We start from the raw sequence: 17,632 nt of genomic DNA, 5'->3' as shown, positions 1-17,632 counted from the left end.
GAGCTATCGTACCAGATAACCACAGATTAAGTGGCTTAAATAACATTTATTTCTCACAGTTCTGAGAATTCTAAGATCAAGGCTCCAGCTCACTTGTATCTCTTGAGGGCCTTCTTCTGGGTTGAAGAAGGCACCTTCTTTTTTCATCCCCACATAGGGGAAAGGCAGATCACCTCTCTTATCTCATTTATGAGGGCTCTGCCCTCATGATCTATTCATCTCCCAAAGGCCCCATGTCCAAGCACATGTACATTAGGAAGTAGGACCTTTGAATTTAGAAACATTCATTCTATAGTACATGGATATCACTAAATTAAGGCAATCGCTGTAAAGGTAGAGAATTACTTTGGAGACATATGGAGGTGAAATCACTAGGAGTTAGTATACAATTTATGGATATGTAAAGAGAAAGGAGATGTCTAAGAACACTGAAGTTTGTATTTTTGATGACTAGAGAGCTGACAGGTGGGGGAAAATCATGACTAGTATTAACACAGAAATTTCACATTTACAATAGTTTTTATATTAAAATGAGTTAATTCCGTTTCTAGAAATAACAGTGAAACAGGAAAGTACATATTTGGCTTATAAATGAATATGGGTGATAGTTAAATATAAGAGTTTAGAAATACTAAAACAAGCTGGGTGTGGTGGCACACACTTGTAATCTCTGCATTTGGGAGGCTGAGACAGGAGGACCGTGGTTTGCAGACAGCCTGAGCTACTTAGTGAGGCCCTTTGCAACTCAGACCCTGTTTCAAAATAAAGAGTAAAAAAATAGGGCTGAGGGTGTAGCTCAGAGGTAGATTGCGCCTGGGTTCCATCCCCAGTACCACCAAAAAAAAAAAAGAAATATTAAAACAATTTTGAATCATATGACTTGCTTACAAAACGGCAATGGTAGAGGATGAATCTTAGTTTTCTTGCTTATACCAAACCGAAAGCCAAGTATATACATATTGTGCTCTCTCTATTTTTCTCAGGGTCCCCAAGGACCAAGAGGTCAGCCAGGGCCTCCAGTGAGTAGATTTCCATTTATATCTGTATACTACTGGTAAATATATGCTTGGCATGTTTGGGATATCTACTAAATAAATAATTTTTAAATTTGTTATGTTACAGGGTCCACCTGGAGCACCTGGTCCAAAAGTAAGTTGTCTTGGCATGGATTCTTTGTTTAACCTTAAAATATCATATTATTTTATCTTAAAGTGTTGTATTAACTTTGCAGAGCTTCTTCCGTTGGCTTCGTATAAGCTCCTTCTTGAGTACCTCTGTTCTTTCTGCTAAGCTAATGTAGAGCTGACTCAACTATGCTAACTTGAATCCAAGCCTCAGACTTCTTACCTGTAACATGGAGATGCTGTCTCCTACATCTTTTTGAGTGATTTTGAGTATTAATTGTGAAGTAAAGCATTCATCACAGTATATGACACATAATAAATGCTCAAAAGTGCTAACTCTATCTTTCCATATCTTCCTACTTTAGGGTCCTAGCCCTCCTTTTTTTATGTTTTGTTTTTTGGGAGGAGTTGTTTCTGTTTTGTTTCTAGTCAGAGTTGTTCACTTCTTAGGTTTTATTTGAGTCTTATTTGTTGCTGGCTATAGAAAAAAGTAAGACTTATGTATTTTCCTATTATCTAACTGCTATCACTCAAAAATTGCTGCTTTTATCATTTATTCACCTCTTCTATTGCTTTAGCGTTTACATCCTGGGCCTCTGAGGGTGCAAATGTGGTTTCTCTTAGACTTTGTATTCTCATATTGAGCAATCTCATCTTCCTGCTCCCGAGGAAACGTCTCACTTTATCCCCAAACTCACCCATATACTTTTTACAGCCTCCTGCCCAAATATAAAGGTCCTTGGTCACAATGGAGGTAGAATGCCCTTGGGATCAATGCCCAGTACCACAAAAAGAAAGGAAGGGAGGAAAATGTAGAGGGAGGGAGGACAAATGATCCAAAACAGAGGCAATATGAGAAATTAGCTAGCACCTGTTAATCTAGACATTGAAGAGATGTATAAACCAGGCATGGTGGTGCACACCTGTAAACCCCAGGACATGGAGACTGAGACATGAAGATCGCAGGTTCAAGGACAGCCTCAGAAACTTAGGGAGCCCACAGCAGCTTAGTGAGACCCTGTTTAAAAGCCAAAAATAAAATAAATCTGGGGGTGGAGCTCATAGGTAGAAACCCCTGTGTTCCATCTCTAGCAACAGAAATAGAGAGAGATTGATTTATAAAAGTATAAAACAGTGTCACTCTTCTCACTATTTTTTGAGAATACAGTTATTTTCATAAAATAGGTTATTTATATTAAGTGAATTTATTTTAAGAAATTAAATAGTTTTAAATTTTACGTTTATATTTCTCCTATGGTAAATATTGAAAGTTATAACTCCCTTAAGCAAAAGTTCTTTACAGTGCTTAATACTATTTAAAAACACAAGAGTTCTGATACTCTTAAATAATATTTAAAAGTACAAGAGGAGTTTGTGATCCACTACGCTACGTGTTCTAATTAATGGACCAAGTGGAAGTGCAGAGGCAGCTATTATTTAGCACTTAATTCAGTTTCCCATGCTTAGTGTCAGTACTTTTGTATGGCTCATGTAAAAAAAAAAGAAAGAAAGAAAAGAAAAATCTGCCCATTCCCACAAGCAAGATGGTAAGATTTATTTGAGAGAACAATTCAGCCTCACCCTTTCTACTTTGTAAACAGGTCACTTCTCATGGTCTTCAGGAATGGGATTTCTTTTCCTGAGAAGCTCTTCTGCCTTTCTTTGAACACTTCTTACTTGGTCAGATTGGCTCAACTGTCACTTCCTCAGGAAACCCTTCCCTGACATATCCCCCTGCAACCTTTTATTTTAGATCCTCCAGATTTATCTACTCCCTGTTTTCTCTCATAGCCCATGTACCTTCTTTGTGACACATTTCATAATTTATAATTAAACATTTTTAAATGAGTTGATTAACGCCCATCTCTCTTCTAAACTTAAGCTCCATAAGGACAAATTTCTGCTTGGCTGACCATTATCTTCAGACTGTATCATGATGTTTGGTCATGTATCTATGCAGAATGAGTCAGTTCTTTTCCAACATGAAACCACATGTTGAGGCAAGGGAGAGTGCGTTTCAGTGATGGTTCCATCGTTTTAAATAGTTTTTCAGATTACCAACTGTTGGAAACAGATTCTATTCTATAGACCAGCAAGTGAAAAGATATCTCAGCAGTCCACTTACTCTGGAAGAACTTACCTTGCTCTGTTCACTTACACAGATACTGTTTCCCAGAACTTCGTCCCAAGTCATGCTTCTTAGTTACCAAGCGTTTTAGAAAATTACAAAAAGACATTTATTAATGGTTATGCTGAGTTTTTCTCTAAAAATATCTTTTATTAAATGCAGGAGCAGATTGGACTCATGCAGTATTATTTCTTTTGGGACTAATGGTACATTTTCCAACTTCAGAAATTGTTTTTAAGACCACAGAAGTATCAGATTAAACTAATGTGGTGACTACCTCAGGACAGTAGTATTTTATTCTATTTTTCCTTCCAAGAATGTAACTGTTAAAAATTACTACAGTTATTTATACTTCTCTTTACAATTTATTAAGTGAGGGGATCATATTTCATTCTTCTTCCATCTGAGTAATGGCGTATGCGTGGTTTTTTGAATCAAAGACAAATAGTTTTTCATGTGAGCACTCTAAACTTTGGTCCAGTTTTAATTAGGAGACCTTTGAGGTCTGGATGAAGGCAGTATATTGTCCTTTCAAATAGCCAGGTGATATGTGCAAGATCTGTCTAACCATGAGAGTTACAAATACCTTTCAGATAAATCTAGTATGCTTTAACAGCAGCGCTTTCAGAATTTACAGCCTTTACTTCAGAGCACTCAGTGTTGATCTTTTTGCTGATCTCAAATGGTTTTGTTTTACATAGAAACAAATGGATATCAATGCTGCTATTCAGGCCTTGATTGAATCAAATACTGCCCTACAGATGGAGGTAATGTATCTGACTTTATTTGTGTTGGCAATCTCAAAATACAAATTAAACAGAGAAAAATCTTGGAGGCTAAAATGTTGCATCCACTTAAAGACTGTATTTAAAACAGATTGAACATATGAAGCCATTCTCAAAGGCAAAGTATAATTAAACAGAAATGCATGCATAAGGTATTTTGCAAGGAAAATATTTAAAATATTTTTAAATATATAAAAATATTTGTTTAGGACTTATTTGTAAGGAATTTGGTACTATTAAAAATAGTTAAATGAAATTTTCTGTATTTCTTAAAATGGTATTTTCCTATCCACTACTCATTTATCTTCTTTAAACTATAATTATTCAATGTGTAGGTCAAAAAGCATTATAAATTGGGCATCATAATTCTTTTAAGTCTTACGTCAGCTTGAAAAGTAAAGTTTCAAATGTGAATTTAATCTCTTATTTAATATCAAGGTTAATAAAAACATATGCCTATACTTAATTATAAACCATTCTTTGCATCTTACTCCCAATTCGCTATACACAATTACACAGTTTAGAAACATGCTTTTCTTCTGATTCAGTCAGTGGTGGGCATTAGGGTTTCGTTGCTTATATAATTCTTATGATTTGGCAGAGCTACCAAAATACTGAAGTGACTTTAATTGACCATGGTGCAGAGATATTCAAAACCCTGAACTACCTTAGCAATTTACTGCACAGCATCAAGAATCCTCTTGGCACCCGAGATAACCCAGCACGAATCTGCAAAGATTTGCTCAACTGTGAACACAAAGTATCAGATGGTAAGTTCTTGGTTTCCTCAGAGTCTGATGTCTAACTTAATTTCATCATCTCAGTGCATTTGAAATTTGCAAAACATTCATTCCAAATCTAAGTCATTTTGATAAATTACTGGCAGAAGACATTTTAATGTCATCAAACACAAATACCCTCAGAGAAAGATATCGTTCTTCCTTTCTCCCTTTCTTTCTTTCTTTTCTTCCCCACCCCCTTTTGCAGTACTGAGGATTAAACCCAGGATTCTACCTCTGAGCCAAACCCCAGCCATTTTTATTTTGAAACAGGGTCTCAGTAAGTTTCTACACACTGACCTCAAACCTGCATCAACTTTCCAAGTACTAGGGATTAGAGGCATGAGCCACCACACCAGGCTAGAGGAAGACATATTTCTGATGTGATCGTACCTCTGCCTATATCATTTGCTTATCCTTTGTATTTGGAAAATAGCACATGCGTATTAAAACTTAAAATTAGGGCCAGGGCATATTGGTACATGCTTGTAATCCCAGCATTTGGGAGGCTGGGACGAGATGATCATGGTTCATGGACAGCCTCAGCTACTTAGTGAGGGCCTTTGCAACTCAGTGAGACCTTGTTTCAAAATAAAGAATTTTTAAAAATAGGGCTGGGGGTGTAGCTCAGAAGTAGAATGCCCCTGGGTTCTATCCCCAGTACCACACACAAAAAAAATTAAAATAGGTACATCTGACCACCTGTCAGGACTTGGTAATTCAGGACCATCTAAGTTGATAACATTAAGAAGAGTATCAGAAGAGCCAGGCATAGTGGCACATGCTTGTAGTCCAAGCACTTCAGAGGCTGAGATAGGAGGATATCAGGTTCACGGCCAGCCTCAGCTACATAGTGAGGCCCTCCACAACTTAGTGACACCCTGTTTCAAAATAAAGAATAAAAATAGGACTGGGGGTACAGATTGGAGGTAGAATGCCCCTGGGTTCAATCACCAGTATCACAGACACACAATAAAAAGACTATCAGAGTCCCTTCCCTAAGCTCCCTCACATTGTAATTTCTATACAAAATTGAATTTAAATTCTCTATTCTAGAATCAGTGACCATGAAGATGGAATGGTCGATCATTCTTAGAAGTTTTTTCTCCCTACATAGATAACTCAAATGCATTAACCAGAGGTGCAACAAGAAATTTAGAGGAAAACAACCAAGGAAAGGTTTTAAACCAAGAGAAGCAATTGTCATTTAAATAGGAAAAACTAAAAAATAAACAAGTAAATAAATAAGTAAATAAATAAGTAAAATAAACTGCACAATATCTCATTTTATTTTATTTTATTTTATTTATTTTTGTGTGTGGGTCTGGGAATGAAACCCAGGGGCATTCAACCTCCGAGCTACACACCCCCGCCCTATTTTTCATTCTTTATTTTGAAACTGGGTCTCACTGAGTTGCAGAGGGCCTCACTAAGTAGCTGAGTCTGTCTGCGAACCGCGATCCTCTGGTCTCAGCCTCCCAAATGCTGGGATTACAAGCATGCGCCACCATGCCTGGCTCTCATTTTATTTTAATTTCTATTTGGCTTATGGTCAACTATACATTCCCTATTATTTCATATTTTGCTAAAAACTAGTACCAAAACGTTGATCTATTTGATCTATTTGATTAACACATTTGATGCTTTTAGAAAAAACTATGACATACCATAAGATGTATAATAGTCCTTATTTTAATTTTTCACATCCATAAACATATACCACACAAAAATATTTATATATTCATGTCTGAAAACATCTGCATTCATTCTAGAAATGCAGTGCTTGATTTATATTATTAAAATACTTAACTTCTATTGATATTTCCTACCCTACCCTAAAAACTTAGGATATCATCAGCCAAGAATTAGAAGGAACAGGTAAAAGATTGTTACCTAGAAGCTGGACAGAGAAATGAACTAGGGAAGCATAGTATTATTGTAAAATATGTGTTCTTATACTTAAAGTGAGTCTGATCAGCACAGTTGTGTTTTTCACAAATTAAGCAGAAAATTGAATTTAAATAGACTTGGGTTTTATAAAACAAGAACAATAAGTGAGGTGGGGGAAAGGTATTAAGGAAGTTTCTACGGAAATGATTATAGTGAAGGACTATGGGTTTCAAGCTGAATAAGAAGGGATGTGAACATATGCTCGTGGTGAACATGAAAAAGCAATATTATTGGTACATAGCAGTCCTGCTGGAATTAGAGAATTACTGGAATTAAGACACTAGAAGACACAAGCAAGGAAAAGAAGAGAAGTGAAATGATGGAGGAGATAGAGTTGTAGGTAATAATAAAGGCTAACATATGGCTTTGGAAGTTCATAGTTAGAGTAAATTATGGTGATAGAAGAAAGTACAAAATCATTGATGGAAAAGAAAGGTAGTGTGGGGGGGTATCACACAGGGAACTGAGAAGCCAGAGTATTGAACTATCATTCATGTGGATTTTAAATTACCAAGAAGCGAGTCATAAGTAGATTTTCTGAAAGGATAACAAGCCAGAAACTAAAATCTTCAAAGGAAAATACTCAACTGTTTGTACCAGGAAGGGGTGATGGTGATAGAACATGATAATTTTGACATGGAGGGCTTTTCAGGAGAAGGAGGGAGAATGGTCTGGAGGGACTAAGAAAAGCACCTTTCCACCTCCAGGAACAATGCTTGGAGACTATGGCAGGAATTGAAAGGACTGGAAGGGAAGCAGTGTCCTCAAGGAAGAGGCAGTTTTGAGCTGAACATTTGGGCTTGTAAAAGATACACTATGATATAGGACTTTATCTCCATTTCTATATAACCTGAGAGAAATTGAATCTACTATCATTTCACCATTGTACAACATAATATCCAAATTCAAAGCATTCCACCCCAAACAAAGAGAGTTTGCTTACTAGAAATCCTCTTATTTAAAAAATAAAAACATAGTAACTCAGATAGTAGGAGAAAAGTATGTCTTGCAAGAGAATATATGGTAAATGAAGATATATGTTTACTACCTTAGATAAGATTGGAAGACTCCATCAGATGCTAGGGAAAATCTGGTTATTATTTGTACAAACTTTAATATGTCTAAAATTTTGAAGAAAAGAAATTAAGAAGGGTGGTCTGTCCTTCACTCCTTTCTCTTATATTTCAGTAGTTTAGTGGTGGTCCAGTTGCAGTCCCTGGACCAGGATTAGTTTCTCAAAATGCAGAAGCTTAAGCCTCGCCTCATACTTAATGAGGGAGTAGCTATATGTCTTTTGGCAGATGGTTTGATGCAGGCTAAAATTTGAAAATTGCTACAGTAAAGAATAGTGCCTACCCTGTGAGCTACCAATTTGGTAAGTACACATTTTGTAGAACTAGTAGAATAATAAAAGGGAGAATACTCAAGGATGGTTTTGAAAGTCAGAGAAAGCCCAAGATAAGTTAGAGGAATCTTTACTATGTGGTGAGTGTAGAATCAAAGGATCTCTAGCTTTTGCATAAAGTGACATTAGACAAAAACTGCTTGGTTGTTTGCCTTTTTGAATGCAAGAAAGCAATTCAAAAATTCCTATCCTTTGTATTTATTTATATTCCTTTGTATTTAGAATACAATGCTATTTCAGTATGCTTAGTCTGTTATCCTAGAATTAAGATGCTAGCCCAAGGCTTTCCCGTCTGTTTCCTCCAAAGCTTTCCCGTCTGTTTCCTATAGTCAGATTTTAGCCCCATTTTATTCTTCCGGGCACTCGTTGCAGGCATTGATTGGCAGGTGTACTCTAGCTGTAGGAAAAAACTTCAGTTTTTTCCACTTACAAATCAAAATAAAGCACAAAAAATGATGGCCAATTAATTACAAATCTGAAGGAAGCACAAAAAAATAATGACTTAATTGCACATTTTTCTTCCAGAAAACAAAAGTTTTATTCTCTTTTATTTTAATCATTTTTATTCATAAAAATATGTTTTCCTTAGGGAAATTAAATTTGTTTCTATTTTAAACAAAATATTAATGTTGAACTCCAAAACAGTGTAGAGCAGAAATACACACAAGGTATCTCATTAAGTTCTCTATTAATTATGTAACTTTAGACAATCCATTTTTAGTTGAGCTCTTCTTAGCTGTAGTATGAAGCAATAAATTCACTCCATAATTTTTTTTTATTTTTATTGAACAAATTTGGTTTTCATTTAAGCTATGCTTGGTGCCCTCTCCCCCCACCCCCATTTTCCCTTCACCCCTCCCACCAATGATTTTCCAGGGTAACCATGCCACATTCATAATTTTACACATATTCAGATGTAGACCCTCATTAAACAAGTTCAGCATTCCTCCTCTCCTATCCTTCCATTCAAACTTTGCTGGTATTTCCCCTCCATAATCTGGAGTCCCACTAGTATCCTCTATGTTCCCTAGTTTAGGCATATTAAAGGAAACATATGTATCTCCTCCTTCTGTGCTTGGCTGATCTCACTTAACATAATGCTCTCCAGAGCTTTCCATCTTCTTGCAAATGATATGATTTTGTTCTTCTTTATGGCTGAATAGAATTCCATCGTGTGTATTTCCCAAAGTTTGCAATTCGTTCATCAGTTGATGGAGGCCAGGGTTGGTTCCATATTTTGGCTATTACAAATTTGTGCTGCTATGAACATAGATAGGTATGCATAAGTTGCTGTAGTTCTCTGTATTCAACACCTTTGGAAAAATACCCAGGCATGGTAGAGCTGGTTCATATGGTGGATCTATTCCCAGTTTTCTTATGAATCTTCACACAGATCTCCAAAGTGGCTGAACTAGTTTGCACTCCCACCAACAGTGTAAAAGAGTTCCTCTTTCCCCACATCCTTGCCAGCATTTGTTGTTATTTGATTTCTTTATGCTTGACACACTGACTGGGGTTAGATGGAATCTCAGTGTAGTTTTGATTTGCATCGCCCTGATGGCCAGTGATGAAGAACATCTTTTCATGTATCTATTGGCCCTTTGTATTTCTTCTTTTGTGAAGTGTCTATTCAGCTCATTTGCCCATTTCTTGATTGGGTTGTTTGTTTTGCTAGTGTAGATTCTTTTGAGCTCTTTGTATATTCTGGATATTAGCCCCCTATCAGATTGGTGGCTGGTAAAGATCTTTTCCCATTCTGTAGGCTTCCTCTTTAGGTTGTTGATGATTTCCTTTGATGAAAAGAAACCTTTTAGTTTGATGCTATCCCACTTCTTAATTCTTGCTTTAATTTCCTGAGCTTTGGAGGTTTTGTTGAGAAAGTTACCGCCTGTGCCAAAAAGTTGTAGTGTTGAGCCTATGCCCTCCTCTAATAACTTCATAATCTCCAATCTAATTTCTAAGTCTTTGATCCATCTCGAGTTGATTCCTGTGCATGGTGAGATGTAGAGGTTTAGTTTCATCTTTCTACAAATGGATAGCCAGTTCTTCCAGCACCACTTGTTGAAAAGGCTGTCTTTTTTCCAGCGTATGAGTTTGGCCCCTTTGTCAAAGATTAATTGACTAAAGATGTGTGGATTTGTTTCTGTATCTTCTATTCTAATCCACTGGTCAGTATATCTGTTATTGTGTCAGTACCATGCTGTTTTTACCACTATTGCTCTATAGTATAATTTGAAGTCTGGGATTGTGATGCCTCCTGCATGTTTCTTATTGCTGAGTATTGCTTTGGCTATTCTGGGTTTTTTCTTTCTCCATATAAAGTTCATGATTGATTTTTCTAGGTCTATGAAGAATGTCACTGGTATTTTAATGGGAATTGCATTGAACCTATAGATCAGTTTTGGCAGAATGGCCATTTTGATGATATTTATTCTGCCTATCCATGAGCACGGGAGATCTATCCATCTTCCAAGCTCTTCTTCAATTTCTTTCTTTAATGTTTTATAGTTTTTGTTGTAGAGGTCTTCTACATCTTTGGTTAGGTTAATTCCTAGGTATTTTATTGGTTTTGAGGTTATAGTGAGTGGAATTGTTTTCTTTGTTTCTTTCATTGTGGATTCATTGTTGGCGAATGGAAAACCCACTGATTTCTTTAGATTTATTTTGTATCTTGCGACTCCATAATTTTTATTAAAATTATGAAATGCCCTTAAATTGATAAGTATGTGGAAAATACAATTTAAGTGTCGATATTGCACGATTCTTATGGCTTTCATTCATTCACTAAATGTAAATGTGTCTGTAATATTCTCGGTATTTTAACAGCCAAAGCTGTGGTAATATATAAAGTCGACATTATCATACATATCATAATTTAACATAACATTTAAGTTACTTGTGTTTTACTATACATTAATAGGAAAATACTGGATTGATCCAAATCTTGGATGCCCTTCAGATGCTATTGAGGTTTTCTGCAATTTTAGTGCTGGTGGCCAGACATGTTTATCTCCTGTTTCTGTAACAAAGGTATGTATTGAATTTTAGAACATGTGTCAATATGTTGTATAATATCCACAATGATTGTGTGTGTGTGTGTGTGTGTGTGTGTGTGTGTGTGTGTGTGTGTATGGTGGTGGTGGTGGTGTTAGGGATTGAACCCAGAGGCATTTTACCTCTGAGCTAAACCCCAGCCTGATTTTATTTCTTATTTGGAAACAGTCTCAGTTGCAGGGAGCCTTGCTAATTGTTGAGGCTGGCTTCGAATCTGCGATCCTCCTGTCTTAGCCTCCCAAGGAGTGGGATTACAAATATGTACCATCATGCCCAGTTTAAACAATAATTATTAAAATTTAGTCACTTTTATAAATAATTACTAATTTTAAGCATGAAAACAGGGTATCCTTTATTCTCTATCATATATGAGAAATAATTTTTCTGTTTCAAAAAATATTTAAATCACAATAAATCTTAATTTTGGGGGGACATACTGGGGATTGAACCCAGGAGTATTGGTATTCTACCTCTGAGCTACACCCCCAGCCATTTTATTTTTTTATTTTGAAACAGATTCTTGCCAACTTGCTGAGGGTCTTGCCAAGTTTCTGAGGCTGGCCTCAAATCTGCAATCCTCCTGTTTCTGTCTTCCAAGTACTTGGATTACAGGCATGTGCCACCATGCCCAGAAATCTTAAAACTTTGATTGTGTTTTTGTGATTTGCTCAGCTTGGCTTATTCTACAGATCATGTTTTTTAAATTCCTTGAAAATTATGCAACAGATGCTGTATTTTTATGCATGCATATACATTAGAAAATTCCTAAGTAGCTTCAGTGTCTATAGTCAGTAATCAGTTACCTAATGTTTTGCTGAAAATTATATCATCATCATTAAAAGAAGAATTTTGCCACAACAGCTTGCTATTTTTAGTGATGCACATAATAACCTTCTGTAAGCATCCACTGAATACTATTTTTCATACTTCTCTAAAGTATATAATCTTATAAACCAATTATTTAGAACAAACGCAAGTTAGTTTGGTATAATACTAGGTGTCGAAGCAAAAAAAAAATCTAAAGACTAGTTTTACTTGTATGTTGAAATCAAAACTATGCTTCTTTTTCTGATTAAACCAGCTTGTTACATTTTCATGAATTTATTTCTCATTGGCAAAGGACTGATACATGTGCCTATCTTGTGTTTCATTCATGATAAAAGTTCAAAAGCTAAAATGTCCAGTCCCTAGCTGCTTATTATGACCTACCCTCTCCTTCCTTAGCCAGGGTGTTTCATTGTTTCATTTCACTAGACCTTCACTTTATTCCTTGCAACCAAGGGGGAAAGTACTGGGGATGAGGGGTTGATTCTTCACCTCAGTAACTCAGTAATAGCAGTGACCTTGGCTAATGTGATGGAAAAGGATTTTAGCACACCCCAGAGACATGGACAGAGGTTTTTCTAGGAAAGTAGGGAATACACATTCCAGGGAGAATGCCGTCCATCTCCAGAAAGAGAAAGAGATCTTGGGGGATGCAGGGCTCTTTTCCTAGAGGGGCTTTTTGTGAGGGTGGGCTAGAGGAGGGAGTTATCATACTCTCAATCCAGTAGTCCCGAGGCAGTTTCTGGTGCTCTGCTCATCTTTAGGGTCCTCAGGCTGATCGAGTTCTTCATTATCTGATTAACAGATAAGCTGGAGAGTGTCCTAAATTATAGACTTCTCAAGATATCCTATTAGTCTTGTTAACAATGCACAGAACAATTATCATTTCTTTCAGCTAGCTCTAGGATTTCCCAGAAATTTGGAAAGACAGGCCAGGGAAAGAGAACTGGCTTGGGAAGTCAAGGTTGAGGCACTTTAGTACCAGGTTCTTATATTAAAGTTATATTTTACTTTTCCTTCCTGTCTCTGTCCTTTTTACATATTTATTTCTTCTATCCTACATCTAAAGGATTCTTCCATTCCTAGGAAAACCGTGTACCTATAACAAAGAGGAAATAATAGTCCTATATCCAAAATATCCACATGGTCATCCTCATTCCCCTGAAAATTAGCCGAGGATTTTTATTTAGATCATGAAAGAAAGTGGCTGTGTGTGCATGGGGTCAGGGGGTTGTGTTATACAAAGGAGATGAGAGCTGAGAGGGACCTGTACCCCAGTTCTTTAAATGACTGAATCAATTCTTCCATTTCTCTTACCCATAAACCCAACTTCAGGATGACTGAAAATTGAGGACCTACATTCTAGTGCTACTAAGGAAATAAAACTGCCCTCCAGGGGTGCTGCTCTGTGCAGCCCCTGGGCTAGGGAAAATACATTCACCACTCTTAATATTCATAACCCTCTCAGGTTGGTATTTTGCCCCTATACCAACAAGGAAATGAGGAAAATTTTTTTTTCTTGCGTTACTAGGGGTGGAACCCTTCTACCTCCAGGCTACACTCCCACACCTATTTTATACTTTTTTATATTTGGAAACAGGGTCTCGAACCTGCACCATCTTCGCCTCTGCACTGCACTGCACTTCGAACCTGCACTGTCTCCGCCTCCCAAGCGCGGGGATTATAAGCGTGCACCACCACGCCCAGCAGGAATTTAATTTTTTAAACACTAATGTTCCTTATAATTATTCCTCCTTGTTTTGATGCTTAGGCCTTTTTTCTCTTCCTGGGATTTGTTGTTGCTGCTGCTTTCTTTTTTCTTTTTCTATTACCTCAGAACTGGTATTTTTCTAATTTTATGTTTGTAAATTAATATAAATTCCTCAATAGCAACTGTCTCTGTTCATTTACAATACACCCAAACCCTTGCTTGGATAATAATAATAAAACATTAATAATAATGTCTAAAGCCATAAAAAATATTTTACCCCTGTCCAAGCCTGGAAAACATACAATCAGGCATCCTAGCTCTAATTTTGCCCTCTGCTTTTCATTTGATTTGTTAGTACTTGTTCAAGCATCTGTCCATTCATTCAATAAACATGTATTAATGACTCACTGTGTGGCTGAAACTGCTTTAGGGACTGGCAAAACAATCCTTGTCCTTAAAGGTTCTCAAGTTAAAATTGTTGGGCCAATTTATTACAGTTTTTTATTTATCTTTGAAACACACACACACACACACACACACACACACACACATCCCTCAAATGAAAGTATAAAGAGAATTTCAGATTTCTTTCAGTTCTAATGATTTAACCCAGGGGCATTCTAACTCTGAGCTACACTCTTATGCCTTTTTTTTTTTTATTTTATTTATTTATTTTGGTGGTACTGGGGATGGAACCCTTCTCTGGGCTACACTCCCAGACCTATTTTATATTTTTATTTGGAAACAGGGTTTCTTAAGCCAGCGAGGTTGGCTTCAAACCTGCGCGATCCTCCTGTCTCCGCCTCCCAAGCACCGGGATTACAAGCATGCGCCACCACGCCCGGCCCTTTTTATTATTTTTGAAATAGGGGCTCATTAAGTTGCTGAGGGTTTCACTAAGTTGCTAAGGCTGGCCCCGGACCTGGGATCCTCCTGTATGAGAATCCCAAAGCCTAGGATTACAGGTGTACGTCACCACACCCAGCTAGAATTTAAAATTTTATGAAAAAGAATTATGAAGGCATTAACCTCTACAAATTATAGGTGATATTGAAAATTTTATGCATTTAGGTAATATTATGAAACTTATCTTAATTTTTACTATAGCTAATAGCCTAATAGCATGCTGTATCCAATTCATGCAGGCTCAAGAGCGCCTGTTAACATCCCTAACTCCGTGTTCAGTAATCTCACCTTGGTGTTATGAAATCAGCCATGCTGATAGTGTTTCCACCAAGGAAATCAGAAAATGCTATAAATCAGAGGACTCCCCACAACAGAATATTTACCAGCACACCACAAACTAGCGTTTAAATTCCAGGAAAAGTAGTTTTCTGGGGCTACCTTTCAAGGACTTTTAAAATTCCCCAAAATATAAGTTTCTAAATTGCTACATCTTGTAACCTGCATCTTGTTTCTATGACATTAGTTGGAGTTTGGAATTGGAAAAGTCCAGATGAACTTCCTTCATTTACTGAGCTCAGAAGCCACTCACATTATCACCATTCACTGCCTAAATACACGGACAAGGGCACAAACCAGTAGCCCAGGACTGCCTATTAGTTTCAAGGGATGGAATGGACAGATTTTTGAAGAAAACACTCTACTTGAACCTAAAGTGCTTTCAGATGACTGCAAGGTAAGAGAGAGAGATTTTGTTCAACATGACTTAAATTTAGTAAAACTCTAAAATTAGAACAATAAGTAAGAATTTAATTACAAACTGCAGATACAGAAAGGTGGTAAGTTTTCATATGCCTGTCTTATAACCATATATTTTTCAGATGATTATTTTCTTATATCTTCTCAACCTTTGTTACACCAACTGGTTATTCATGGATTTTTTATGCAAAACTTGTGTTAATATTTAAATCTCATTCCCCATAGGAAATGAATATAACATGATGAATGGGTAGATTGACACACAGAGAGACACAGAGGATGCAGATAGATTTTCACATGTTTTTACTGCTCCAGTTCCACATCTCATTATTATATTAAAGACAAGTTGTAGAGGTTACTCAGTTTTATTTCATTTTGCCTCTGAACATTTATTTCATTATCCCTATGCAATTAAATATGGATATATTTGTAGACTGACCCTACTAATCAGTATTTGAATTGTAGCTTATCTTTCCTTTAATATTAAGCAATGAAGCCGGGCATGGTGTCACACGCTTATAATCCCAGCACTTGGGAGGTTGAGACAGGAGGATCACACAGGTTCTAAGCCAGCCTCAGCTACTTAGTGAGGCTCTCAGCAACTTTTTAAAACCCTGTTTCCAAATAAAGTATAAAATAGGTCTTGGAGTATAGACCAGAGGTAGAAAAGCCCCTGGGTTCCACCCCCAGTACCACAAAAAAATAAAAATAAAAAATTAAGCAATGAATTTTTACCAAAAATCTTTAATTTTAAAACATTATTTCATAGAGCAGATATTGGCAAACTACAGTTAACAGATCAAGCCTGACTGACCATCTGCTTTTTGTAAACAAATTTTTATTGGAACACAACCCATAATCATTCATGTACTTACTGTGTATGCCTGCTATCATACTACAAAATTGGAGTTGAGAAAATGTAACAGAGACTGTATAGGTCACAAAACATAAAATATTTTATAACTGGTCCTTTGTTTAAGAGTTTGTTAACCCCTGTTAGAGAGAATAGAGTTGTCCACTTTCTATGCATATCATTAGTTATTTCAAGTAGCTTGGCTTCCTGTGCTAGTGCCCATCAATATCATGATCTAACATCACTTAAGGAGACTCTACTTTTTCATAACATTCTGTTTTCAGAAAAACAGTGTTTGGTTGTTTGAAAATATCATACACACATGGTCAGTATGTGGCTTTTATTCTTTGTATTAAAAGAGACTGAAATCACCAACAAATTCATATAACTTTCATAAGCTTTCCCAGAAACTTTCAATGACTCTCTCTGAGACATAATCCAAATTTATCAACACTTTTTAGCACTTAGAAAAACCAGGCTGTTTTTCAACTTCAGCTTTCACAACCTGTCTATCTAAACTGTGTTACAATGATGATGATGATGATAATAACAACAATTCCTACTACTATTAATTGGGTATTCATTATAGTAAATGGCCATGCAATACGCACATGGTTTTATTTAATCATAACAACGTTTTGAATAAATTATTATCCCTTTTTTTCCAGACTAGGGATGAAACCCAGGGATATTCTACCTCAGAGCTACATCCCCAGCCCTATTTTTTATTCTTTATTTTGAAACATAGTCTCACTGAGTTGCAAAGGGCCTCACTAAGTAGCTGAGGCTGGCCATGAACCGTGATCCTCCTGTCTCAGCCTCCTGAATGCTGGGATTACAAGCATGTGATACCATACCCAGTTATTATTCTCATTTTTTAGATGAGAAAGTAAAGGCATTAAAAGACAAGTCAGGTGCTCAAGTTCACACAACTAATTAGTGGAGCAAGTAAACAATGCCCAGTGTATACAAGTACAAAGCCAATGCCCCATTTTACTGATAGGAACCTTTTTGTTGTGGTGGTGCTGGGATTGAACCCAGGGTCATTCTACCTCCAATGTACACCCCTTGCCTGATTTTTTTTTAATATTTAGTTTGAAACAGGGTCTCACTAAGTTGTAGAGGGCCTCACTAAGTAGCTGAGGCTGGCCATGAACCCGGATCCTCCTGTCTTAGCCTCCCAAGTACTGGGATTACAAGTGTGTGCCACCACACCTGGATCAATAAGAACTTTTAATTGAATCCTTAATCTTCAACTCTGTAAAATAGGTTTTTTTTTTATTATTGTCACTTTATATTGGTTAGTGCCTAGATTTCTATTAAGATCTTCCTAGGCCAAACTCTGCATTTTATCCC

General features: G+C 36.6%; 1 protein-coding gene across 1 annotated transcript in view; it reads left to right on the top strand.

The window, feature by feature from the left end:
- The window catches only part of COL24A1 (collagen type XXIV alpha 1 chain), a gene marked incomplete at both ends in the record, with an annotated part of 326,813 nt that overhangs the window by 307,328 nt on the left and 1,853 nt on the right, over positions 1-17,632 (top strand). Inside the window, 6 exons of the mRNA XM_080692101.1 lie at positions 984-1,019; positions 1,123-1,149; positions 3,954-4,019; positions 4,639-4,807; positions 11,092-11,201; positions 15,191-15,400. Coding sequence (XP_080548227.1) covers positions 984-1,019; positions 1,123-1,149; positions 3,954-4,019; positions 4,639-4,807; positions 11,092-11,201; positions 15,191-15,400 — 618 coding nt within the window. The remainder of the gene's footprint in view (positions 1-983; positions 1,020-1,122; positions 1,150-3,953; positions 4,020-4,638; positions 4,808-11,091; positions 11,202-15,190; positions 15,401-17,632) is intronic.

This window comes from Muscardinus avellanarius (genome assembly GCF_963383645.1).
Source record: "Muscardinus avellanarius genome assembly, chromosome: 3".
NCBI lineage: Eukaryota > Metazoa > Chordata > Mammalia > Rodentia > Gliridae > Muscardinus > Muscardinus avellanarius.
This window is presented reverse-complemented; position numbering and strand designations above follow the sequence as displayed.